The sequence below is a fragment of the Octopus bimaculoides genome, chromosome 26, assembly GCF_046866305.1.
Source record: "Octopus bimaculoides isolate indiv1 chromosome 26, ASM4686630v1, whole genome shotgun sequence".
NCBI classification, from domain to species: Eukaryota; Metazoa; Mollusca; class Cephalopoda; order Octopoda; family Octopodidae; genus Octopus; species Octopus bimaculoides.
Window position 1 is genome coordinate 26,453,610 of NC_142953.1, and position 12,500 is coordinate 26,466,109.

At 32.4% G+C, this 12,500-nt stretch overlaps 1 protein-coding gene across 3 annotated transcripts in view; it reads left to right on the forward strand.

Annotated features, from left to right (window-relative positions):
- LOC106872232 (uncharacterized) overlaps nt 1–12,500 on the forward strand; it is a 158,589-nt gene that overhangs the window by 1,742 nt on the left and 144,347 nt on the right. For all 3 annotated transcript variants that reach the window (XM_089342790.1, XM_089342792.1, XM_089342791.1), the window contains exon 1: nt 1–119. This exon is cut by the window's left edge and continues 1,742 nt beyond it. In XM_089342790.1, the coding sequence (XP_089198916.1) occupies nt 37–119 (83 nt within the window). In that variant the 5' untranslated portion in view covers nt 1–36. The remainder of the gene's footprint in view (nt 120–12,500) is intronic.

Here is a 12,500-nt window from a genome sequence, read left to right on the forward strand (position 1 = left end):
TGTAAATGCATCATGTAGTGAAGTTAGCGGAAAGAGATGGTGCGGCAAACGAGGTATCTCCTGGTTGGGAACATACCCGAGAAACTTACCAAGGAGAAAATAACAGAACACTTCAAGAAGTAAGTATTTTCCCCCCTTCAGCATATATATATATATACCTGTAATGTGTATATATATACACATTTATATATGTGTCTATGTATGTTATGTATATATATGTAAGGAAAAAAAAATTACTGCCATGTTACAAAAACAATATAGACATTATTGTTATTATTATTTGTTATCCATCTCAATATGTATTGATATATATATATATATATACACCTATTTATGTATGTATACTAATCAAGCTTTCCGCTTTTTATATTGCCCTACAAAAATACCTCGAGTGTATATACACACACACATGTATACAAAGTGTATGTATATGTTTGTAAGCATATGTATATATAGTGTATGTGTATATATATATATAAATGTATGTGTATATGTAGATGTATGTGTATATATATATATATATACCTTGAGTGTATATACACACACATGTATACAAAGTGTATGTATGTAAGCATATGTATATATATATATAGTGTATGTATATATGTATAAATGTATGTATATATGCAGACGTATGTAGATGTATGTGTATATATATATATACCTTGAGTGTATATACACACATGTATACAAAGTGTATGTATATATGTATGTAAGCATATGTATATAAAGGATATATATATAAATGTATGTATATATGTAGATGTATGTGTATATAAATATATACATACATACACTTGTGTGTGTATATATCTGTATGTTTGTTTTCATGTCAAGTTATAAGCAGTTTTACATTAACCTGAAAGTATTGAGTAATATTACTCAATACTTTCCTCTGGAGTACATATTATTATCGAACAAGAATAGCGTTGACTGTGACTTCGAAGTTTCGGCCTGCTTAGGCTCCCTTCATCCTGTATATCTGTGTCCCCTGTCTGCTTTCTTAGTTATAGATTCACAATCCCTTTAAGTCGGTCCATTGTTGTTATTGTTATTAATTAACGTTAATTAAGATATCTTTTTTAGGTTTTTTTTTGTTTTAATTACTTCTTCCTTAATTAACATCATTTCTTACTGCAATCATATGTGTATATAAATATACATGCCCATACGTGTATAATTTTGTATTTACACCATATATACCTCTCCAAACTGAATATACATACGTATATTTACATCATATATACCTCTGCTAACGAAACTTACAGAAATATCTGTATAGACGTGGTATATATATATACATACATATATATATACACATGTAAGTCTGGTATATGTATTTACACACCATCTACACCCTCTGGTAACTTAATATATTCGTGTATATATTTACACATCTCTGTCAGCTAAATATACATGCATATATGTATATAGGTTTGGTATATAATATTTACACATCATATACACTCCTGCCATATATGTTTGGTATATATATATATATATATATATATATATATATATATATATATATATATTTGCACACCACACACTCCGCTGCCAACTAAATATAACTATATATTTATAGCATATACACTCTTTGAAATTTGAACATGCATATATATTTATAGCATATACACTCCCACCAACTGAACATGCATATATATTTACGACATATACCCCTGTGAACGAAACCTATTAATTTCTATTATATATACCTACCCTAGACAGCTTCCTCAAATGCTAAATATACACACCCCTACGTTTCTGTAGGGTGTCCATTATATATATATATATATATATATATATATATATATACACACACACAGATATATAACAGCCACCCAGCTAAAGTACCTTCTACGATGGTTTTTGTCTTCTGTATGTATGAAATCTGTTATATTTAAGATAAAGGGATGGCTGTGATGTTCATGCCTTTCCCAAGGACAGCCTAAAGTGAACTATACACGTGTGGTGTATGTGTATGTGTGTTTAACAAGACATAGGTGATATATTAATCGTTGTGTGTGTATAATGTAGTTTATATCACAAGTGAATGCATTTATATTATATATACACGCGTATATATGTGTATATATAACAACACTTTCTATTGAAAATATGGAGTTTGCTTGTTTTGAATTTTGGTGGGAATCTGTTTTTTTTTTGTATTTGTGTGTATGTATATGTATGTATGTGTGTGTAAATATATATTTATATGTATGTGTGTGTGTGTGTGTGTGTGTGTATTACACACGTGTGTAGTATGTATATATACAACACGCTCACATATGTATGTGTGTGTATAGTTATAAATGTGCATAGAGTACCAGTCGTTTATGGTAGTGACCTTCTGCATACAGTAGCCCTTTAAGTACCATTTTGTAATAAGATATTTGCCAATGCTTTACTATATATATATATATATATATATATATATATATATATATATATAGATAGATAGATATAGATATATAGATAGTTATAGATATATGTATTTTTAAACAACTATGTTATTGACAGTAACTTCGAAGTTTCGGCCAGTTGAGCCATCGTCATAGTTTGTAACAGAACACCTGCCCGTAACTGACCTCTGGTACTATGTACTATGAGGGGTACCTTGGTACCTATAATATAGGTACTAGCTACCCCTCGTATAGAATACGTTTATGGCAGAGCCCACTTCTGCTCTATAGTATATAGTATCCTGATGTAGAAGACCCCTGTCGGTTCTATTAGTATACAGTATGAGTTAGTGTTAGACTCTCTTGGTTCTATAGTTCTATAGTATCTTGCCTGTTTGACCTTTGTCTTTTGCCAACTCTGTGGCGTACAATCCCAGTTGAGGAAGTGAACCCAACCTCCTCAGGTTTAGAGGGGTCAGTCAGGAAGTAACTTTTGTCTCTTTGTTCACTGAAAATATTATTTCGACAAACCGGGATGGAAAACAGTGTGTGTTTGTGTATTTATATATGTATGTGTGCATATTATATATACACGCACACACAATTCTATATTGCATATGCATTCACTAATAAAATTATTGTATGTATGTGTTTACATACATATGGCAGTGTTATGAAACAATGCACACACATATACAATAATGAATATGTATTTATATTTGTAATATATATATATATGTAATAATCAGGTTTTCCCACTTCTAATTCATTTCCAGCCACGTTTTATTTTCCTGTTCCCCAGTCTTCTAATTCCATTCAGTGTTATAAACATTCAATCCCTTCTAGTTTTATTGTTTATAACCAACAAACGACGGTCAAATATGTCCCTTATTTCTACAGCTTTTGGTCAGTCACGTCGGCCTTTAGAGGCCATGTGTAAAGGTAGGGAGACATTGATGGCGGTAGGGAGATGAGAAAGACTTTTCAGTTTAGTCCTACCCCGGGTATAATTGTTGTCGGGAGTGTAGCATGTGCCCTACGGCACACACACATACATGTACTGGCCAAGTGAGCTACCCCAGACCTTCTTTTTCTGTCATCTGGCTTCATATATGGGACATGTCACATGCAAATATATATATATATATATATATATATATATATTTGTGTGTGTACGTGTGTGCCCAGAGCTAGATTTCATATACACTCGCGTTATATGGTTAACTTGTTTTAATAACAAAAAATGTTACTATTAAATGGTGTTGTATATACAATACACACTCATATCTATGTACTGTGTGCGTATAAGTTCTGTGTGGTCATTAAAACATATTGTATAGCCATCATATTACTGTCCGAAATGTGTGTGTGTGTGTATATATATATACATAGACATGTGGATGTGTGTATATATATACATATGTGGAATGTCTGTCCTCTCTGCATTCAATAACCCGCCATCATTAAACCCAGTCCAGACTCCCTAAATACTTTATTGGGCAATTTTTACGTTCTAACCCAGTATAAAAACCTCCAAGGCCTTCATTTACCTAATGAACTACAACAAAACTACATCGTGTGGCCTAATATATTACCCACGTCGACATGTTTCATGTCTCTCTGTCTCCTCCATAATATATATATATATATTTTTTGCTCTCTCATATATATATATATATATATATATATATATATATATATATTGAGAGAGAGCAGTATGTATAGAAATATACCACAATATATATGTCTGCTGATTTTGGATGAATCATGTAAACTTTTCCATGAAACATGTTGCTTATGTAAACATTGGCTAGTATCCTAGACATAATGAATTGATGTATTATGTATAGATCTGTGAGTGTGTACATTGGTGCATGTATATTTGTGTAAGTATTGTATGTATAAATTGATTGCCTGAATGTGAATGTGTGTGAATTGATTATGTATATGTGCATGTGTCAATTGATGTATGTGTGTATGAATTCGTGTGTGTATATATATATATATATATATATGTGTGTGTGTGTGTTAATTGATGCGTGTATATGTGAATGTATATGAATTGATATAGACGTGTGTATATATGTGTGTGTGTGTGTGTGTGTGTTGATCGATGCGTGTATATATGTGAATGTATATGAATTGATATAAACCTGTGTGAATATGTCCGATTTTGTTTGGATGTATGTGTATTACAATTTATTTATGTGTCTGTATAACCCTGTTTTTAATTGTACACACTGATGTGTATATATTAATGCACGCATGTTTTGAAGTGACCTGTTTATAAGTCCTTCAACATCAGCATGTATATGTGTATATATTTATATATACACGTGTCTCAATGAATATTATATGTCTGAGGTAATGCCAGGAAACAGGCCATCTGCCCTTCTACAAGCTACACAAATCCAAGATGGATTGATTCTTCATCTCAAAATCATTTTTAAAAATGGCCTCATTTCACTCCGAATATTGTAGCAAAGAAACACATGCTGTGCGATTATTTCTGTATATTATATGTTATAATTTATATTTGGATAGATGCACGTGTTTCCTCCCTTCATATACACCTCTCTCTGCCTGTATGTGTGTATACATACATATATATATATATATACATACATCCATGTGTTTAATACATCGCGCTCCATTACTCCATTAAACGCTACATAATTTATAGTATACCTGTATATACATGTGTGCGTATAGAATATATTGCACATATATGGCATGTATGGAATGTCATGTATCATAATATATGAATGATATACATATATATATATACATACATACACACATATATATCAGCATACTATTTAAAATATGTATCAGATGTGGTATATATTCTCATATATGTAATACATGTAAAATATATGGCATACATAAATTGTATACTATATATACACACACACACACACACAATGTTTTTACTTCATGTGAATGAATATATTTGTACATTTGCAAATGCTGGCCGTGCCCCAGCATGACCGGGGTCCATTTAGCTGCAACTAACAAAATATAAAGAGAATTTATATATAGAAGAATCGCGCGCAAACCTAAACTCACTTATCTACTTATATCCTGTACATATACACACAAATTAATACATATGTGTATATATACGTATGTATATATATATATGTATTTAATATTATATGTATATTTGTGTCTGCTTTCTGTCTCTTGTGTACCCCTGCCCTCCTTTTTAAGGTCAGCCATCATGTCTCTTTCTCTCTCTCTCTTCTCCTTGGTACATATTCAACACCCACTCCTTTCAATGTCTATCAGAGCTGGGCTCTCCTTAGAATAGCTTACTTTACTGTCTTTGGCTGTATGGAACAGTGTCTGCCCTAGGATTTATTTCATTAATAAGTTCACACACACACACACATCTGCCTACCTATCTATTTACCTATCTAACTTATCTACCTACCTATCTATCTATCTACCTTATCTTTCTATCTATCTTTCTATCCATCTATTATCTATCTATCTATCTACCTTATCTTTCTATCTATCTATCTATCTGCCAATCTATCTATCTATCTACCTTATCTTTCTATCTATCTATCTACCAATCTATCTATCTATCTATCTATCTACCTTATCTTTCTGCCAATCTATCTATCTATCTATCTATCTATCTATCTATCTATCTATCTATCTATCTATCTATCTATCTATCTATCTACCTTATCTTTCTATCTATCTATCTTTCTATCCATCTATTATCTATCTATCTATCTACCTTATCTTTCTATCTATCTATCTATCTGCCAATCTATCTATCTATCTACCTTATCTTTCTGCCAATCTATCTATCTATCTATCTATCTATCTATCTATCTATCTATCTGCCTATGTATGTATGTGTGTGTGTGTGTATTATTGCGACTGTACAAGGCCTGTGTATATATCTGTGTGCACGTATATGTATAATATAATACTATACATACTTTTATGTAGATGTGTAATATACGCGCGCTCACGCAAGTCAGGGAATTATGAGCACCTTTGTTTAATACACACTGGTACAAATGCATGATATATTTATACACACACAATGTATTCAGTATTCATGCAGACACTTAAAAGTATAGTTGTGTGTGTATGTGTGTATATATATGTTTGTGTGTGTGTTTGTGGGTATATATATGTTTGTGTTTATATATGTATATTTGTGTGTATATATGTATGTATATATGTATGTATATGTTTGTGTGTGTGTATATATATATGTATGTTTGTGTTTGTGTGTATATATATATGTATGTTTGTGTTTGTGTGTATATATATATGTATATTTGCGTTTGTATATATATATATATACATACACAAATACATACATATATACACACACAAAACATACGTGTGTATATATATATATATACACACACGTATGTTTTGTGTGTGTATATATGTATGTATTTGTGTATGTATATATGTATATGTTTGTATATATATGTATGTTTATGTATATATCTGTATATAATATCCACAAATATGTTGAGTAAGTCTGAAAGAAGTGCCAGTGTGAGTGAGTTTGTAGTTTTGTTTTATTGAACGCCATTGCTTGAGGCTGTTTAGATGAGTTTCAGAAATGAAATGGTCTGAAATTTTTGTCGCTGCCTAATCATTGCATATCTGCTGTGTTTATATAAATCTATATTCCCACCTAATGTTTATCAACAGAAATCAACTGGTTTTTCTCTTCGCCCACATCATAACCTGCTCACTCACTCACTCTTTCAATATGTTTTTTTTCCCTCCATAACAGCGTTTTTAGCGGCTCCACTTCAATTTACATTAACCATTAGTGGCTGGCAGGTGTGTATATATGTATATATATGTGTATGCATAATATGTTTGTGCATGTAAATGAGAATATAAAGGCGAATTATATGTGTATAATTGTATGCATATGGATGTGTATACATGTGATGTATGTGTACGTATATATGTACATGTGTGAGTGTATGTATTTATGCGTGTATAGCTAGTATAAGGGTGAATATGTGTATAATTGTTTGTATATATACATATGATAGTGTGTGTATGTAAATGTTTGAGTATATAAGGGCGAATATATGTGAATAACTGCATATGTAATGTATGTATATGTGTGTATATATATGTATGTATATGTACGCATAATTGTGGATTATTAATACATATATATATATACATATATATATACGTGTACACACACGCACACACATAAGGAAATGAAAATAATAAACAGGCTCCCTTCATCATGCGAACAACATATACATAACATAATGAACGTGTGTATATGTATATATATATATATATATATATATATATATATACGTGTGTATGAGTGTGTTAGATGTTAAAAGTACAGGCTCTGATCTGTATCTAGTGCGAATAGAACATGCTCTATTCAACACTATATGCAGCATAGAAGCATGTGTACATGCATGTGCATTTCACGCTTATGTATCTATACATATGTACGACTACATAGGTGTGTGCATTTGTATGTTTCTCTCTCTCATACACACACACTCACACACATATATATATATATATATATATATATATATACACGGTGGTGCATCAGCATGGCCGCAGCTCTGAGCTGAAACTTTGAAATGAAAAAAAAAAAATATATATATATATATAATACATATACATGCATGTGTGCACACACAGAGGATATGATGAGAACAGGGAGGGACCTCATCTACATATTCTAAGCTTCTAAATCTAAGGATACATGAACTGGGGCATGCATCTTTTTTGGGGTTTTACGAAGTGTATTGACCCTCCGAATTGCCACAAGAAATCTTTATTATAAGTCGGGCCGACTTACCTAAAGGTTTGCTAATTATGAGTGTTGCTGAGAGAAACATGCTTTGTGCTATTAAAATGTTTTCTACTGCCTCATATTTTTTTCCTGCCTATAATTTTAGCTAGCCTAGTTTATGAGCAAGCAGTTGTGTGAGAAAGTGGGATGCTGCTTTTAGTGTCATTTCAGCTGAAGTAGTGGATACACACACACACTACACCACACACACTACACCACACACACACACACACACACACAAACACAGCCAGTTTGTCAGCAGAAATATTGTGTAACAATGATGCTATTTTTCGTATTTTTTTCCTTTACTTCTGAAGTGGTTCCCAGTTCCTGCAAAATAATTCCTTCTTTTGTCGTAGTTTTCGAACGATTTAATTTTGGGATGGAAAAATCTTCTTCCACGTCCCCCACGACCTTACCTACACACGTACAGCTCATAGCTACACAGTGTAGCCTGATGTGTGTATGTGTAGTACTTACATGATTATATTGGTGAGCATCTTTACATAGTTCAATTCTGGAAACCAGTCACCAATAACTTGCTTTACTTCATTGTAGTGCGTAGTTTTTTTGGATGTGAAAGCTTTATCAGCAAACCTGACTGTGTGTGTGTGTATAATGTTTTTGAGACACTCTTCTGTGCATGTAATATATCACACTCATACTTTGTGTGTGTATATATAAACGTATGATACATATGTATGTATTAAGTTGTAGATATTTATGTGTATGTGTGTAATATATTATGTACTCATCTGATGTGCGTGCGGGGGACATGGTTGTGTCAGTACAAGGTTACTTTCTAAACGTATGGTTTCGAGATGACATAGGTCTATAAAAGAATAAACTTGCCCACGATACCATGCAGTGAGCACCTTGGGCAAGTGTCTCCCACTATAGTCCCATATCAACAAATACCTCATGCGTAGAATTGGTGGATGGAAACTTTGTGGAAGCCTGTTGTGTGTGTGTGTGTGTGTATCTGCAAATGTTTACAGTTTGTCTCGTCTCATGAGACCTTGTGGCAAAACAGTGACAATATGTTCACATTCCCTGTTTACAAAATGTAAGCTATTCACTTTCCAAGACAATCTGAAAAAGAAAAAAAAAAAAGAAGTCCCTTAGTTCAAAAACGGCAATTGGTTAGCAACAAAGGGAGTATCTGGCTGTAGACTAATGTCTCAGTGATAAGTTTTTGTCTGATCCACACTGACCTGGAGAAGCAAATGTAAATTGAATGAAAATATAGATCTGCAAGCAAAGAGATGTGCATTGCAACCACATGGCACCTTTGGTAAGTGTCATCTACAGTCCTCAACCTACCAAATCCTTGTGAGTGGACTTTCTTGGTGAACACTGAAAGAAACCCAATGTATATTTTTTTTTTGTGTGTATGTGGGTTTATGATTTCACATAACAGCAATTGTAAACAAACATCACTTTCATCATGTCAGTGGTGTAGTTTGCAGTCTTCGATTAAATGTGTCCAACATATCCAAATGACTGGGGAGGGGGAAATATTACATGAATTAACATGAAATTTTGACGAACACTTTTAATTTAGATCACTTTAAAACAGGAAGTTTGTATCTTGGGACCAAGAGTGATATCTGAGGTGGGTTGGTATCAAAAGGGCTAAATTGGTTTGTTTAGCAATAACTTTTAGGCATGAGAAAATTCAAAATATATGCTCACTTGCTCTCTCTCTCTCTCTCATAGTATAATTATAAGTTTTATTGTTCTACAAGTATCTTTAAATTATTTGGGGAAAATTTTTTTTAGCTTGGTCTTTGGCTTTCTGACTACAACTGACATGGATAGAAAATAGTGTTGAGGGGTCCATTCTTGTATGTCTTCATTTGGTTGTTTTAAGTGTTTTAATCATGAGCAAAGACGAATTTTATTATGTTTGTGTTTCAGACAGGATGTTTCCAGAAGAGAATATCTGTTGTCAACTGAAGTAGCAATGCTTTATGATTTATATTTATTGTTCATGAAACAGTTTTATTGTTAAACGAATTGTTATTTAATACTCTTGGAGACTTGCGAAAGATTTCAAATATTAATACGTATTGATAAATCTAGTGCAGGATTGCTGCAACTTTATTATTTATTGGTTTTCGCAGTGATAGCCTGATTAGCAATTGCATTCCACTTCTGGAGTAATTCGGTCTTCCTTCATGTCTGTACTGTTGATATTTTAATATTGGGACACGTGGGTGGGTGCTTGGCTAAAGTAGCTCTGATGTGTGTTTTGTTGGTAAATCTCTCTTCATATAGGAGCTATGAAATGAGTTGTTTTGTGTATTCAATTAACTTCGTTTTGAGAAAAACTAATGAAGTAGTTGAGAAATATTTCTGGTGTGATTAAATGAAGTCTCTTTGTCATCAGCAGTGATCTGTGAGCAACTCTAGCAATTAAATAATTAACATATTTTGTCCCTATTTCAATATTTGTCACTATTATTTTTTCCTTTTTTTAAAATTGTTTTGTTTCAGTTGTCATTGTTGTCTATTTTTTTTTTAATGAAAACCTTGTGTAAATCTAAATTTTTGTTGTTTAAATATTTTTTTTCCTTTCAAATTTTGATAGTTTAAAAAAAAATTCTTTTAATTTTCATTGGTAAACTTTGTTTTTCTCCATATTTCTGTTTCCTTTTGTGGTATTTTTGGAGATATGATTTTGGCAATGCTTGTGGATTTATAGTAGCAATATCTTCCTGGATGCTACCTTTTGGATATTGCTGTTAGAATATTTGCCGGAAACTACAACACAATGTCCACTTGGTAATATATATATATTTATATATATAAGTAATATACTCATATATGTATATATACACACACACATACACACCTACCCCCCTTCTCACTTTGAGGAATACCTTTATGAAATGGGTAATGTCCTAATTCCCAGAATACATAAAAGAAATGGAATAACCGATATAGTTGGAAGATGAGGATTTTGTGTCTAAAGAATACCAACAGGAAGATGTTTTTTTCTCCCCCACACAACACTCACGGCGCCTAATTTATTTATGGAATATTATATAACCTAATAATTTGTGACATTTTTAGAAATATAGTCTGAAAGAGCTGTGGAGTTATTATATTTATGATGCAAATCTGGCAATGGAATTTTACTCAGAGGCCACTGGAAGTAAACTTTTCACCATAATCTTTGAAAAAAACCATTTCTGCTGCTGTTGAACCATTTAAGTGATTATAAAATCTGGAGTAACTTACCATCAACTTCATTGTGGAATACAACAATCCTTTTTCATTGGACTTACCGTTTCTCACAGATTCTGGAACTGAATGGAGTATTTTCTTGGTTCTCTCCCCCACCCCATGGAGTCATGCAATTTATAAATGGAGCTACCTGCCTGTAGGAGTATTCATTATTAACTGGATTTTACTGACCACCTATTTACAAAGGATTTTACTCTATGGAAGCCTGCTGCCCTACCTACCTACCTACCTACCTACCTATCACCTCATTACTCACTGCACTGTTAGATCAAGACATGCCATTATTCTTTCTCTTTCTCTCTTTCTCTCTCTCTCTCTCTCTTTCTCTCTCTCTCTCTCTCTCTCTCTCTCTTCTAATATTTCACTATTGTACCATTCCTATTAAATATGCTACTTTCTAGACACTTCTTTTGACGCCAGATTGAATTTCACTTGGTTTCTAACTCAGCTTGGTCCAGTTATTTTTTTTCCTCTTCTCATTCTTTCACACCTTGACGAAGACAGTTCTTAACTAATAATTAATCTTCATCACATTATCATCCATTCACTAGACATTTTGTTTTTTAAGTTTTCTCTAATTAAATTTTTGAAGCTTTTTTTCCCTACATTTGGAGTTGTTTTTTTTTTTTTTTTTTTTTTTTCCTTTTATGTTATTTTAATCTTCTGATGAGTTTTTTTCATAAAACTATCCCTTTACTGTTACACACAACAGTCATTGCTGGATAACAAACCACAAGGTTTACATTTATGTACAAAATAATGAAAATCAGCATTTGATTATAATACTAATTCTTTCTAATTTTGGTAAAAAGGGTTGGCAATTTTGAAGGGAGTGGGATAGATGATTGCATTGACCCCACTGTTCAGCTGGTACTTAAGTTATTGACCTCAAAACAATGAGAGCCTTTGAACATAGAGAGCTGGAACACATTGGTGTCCTACGCACTAACGGTTCTGCCAGCTCGATGCCTTTCTCAATAATAATAATAATGATTTCAAATTTTGACACCAGC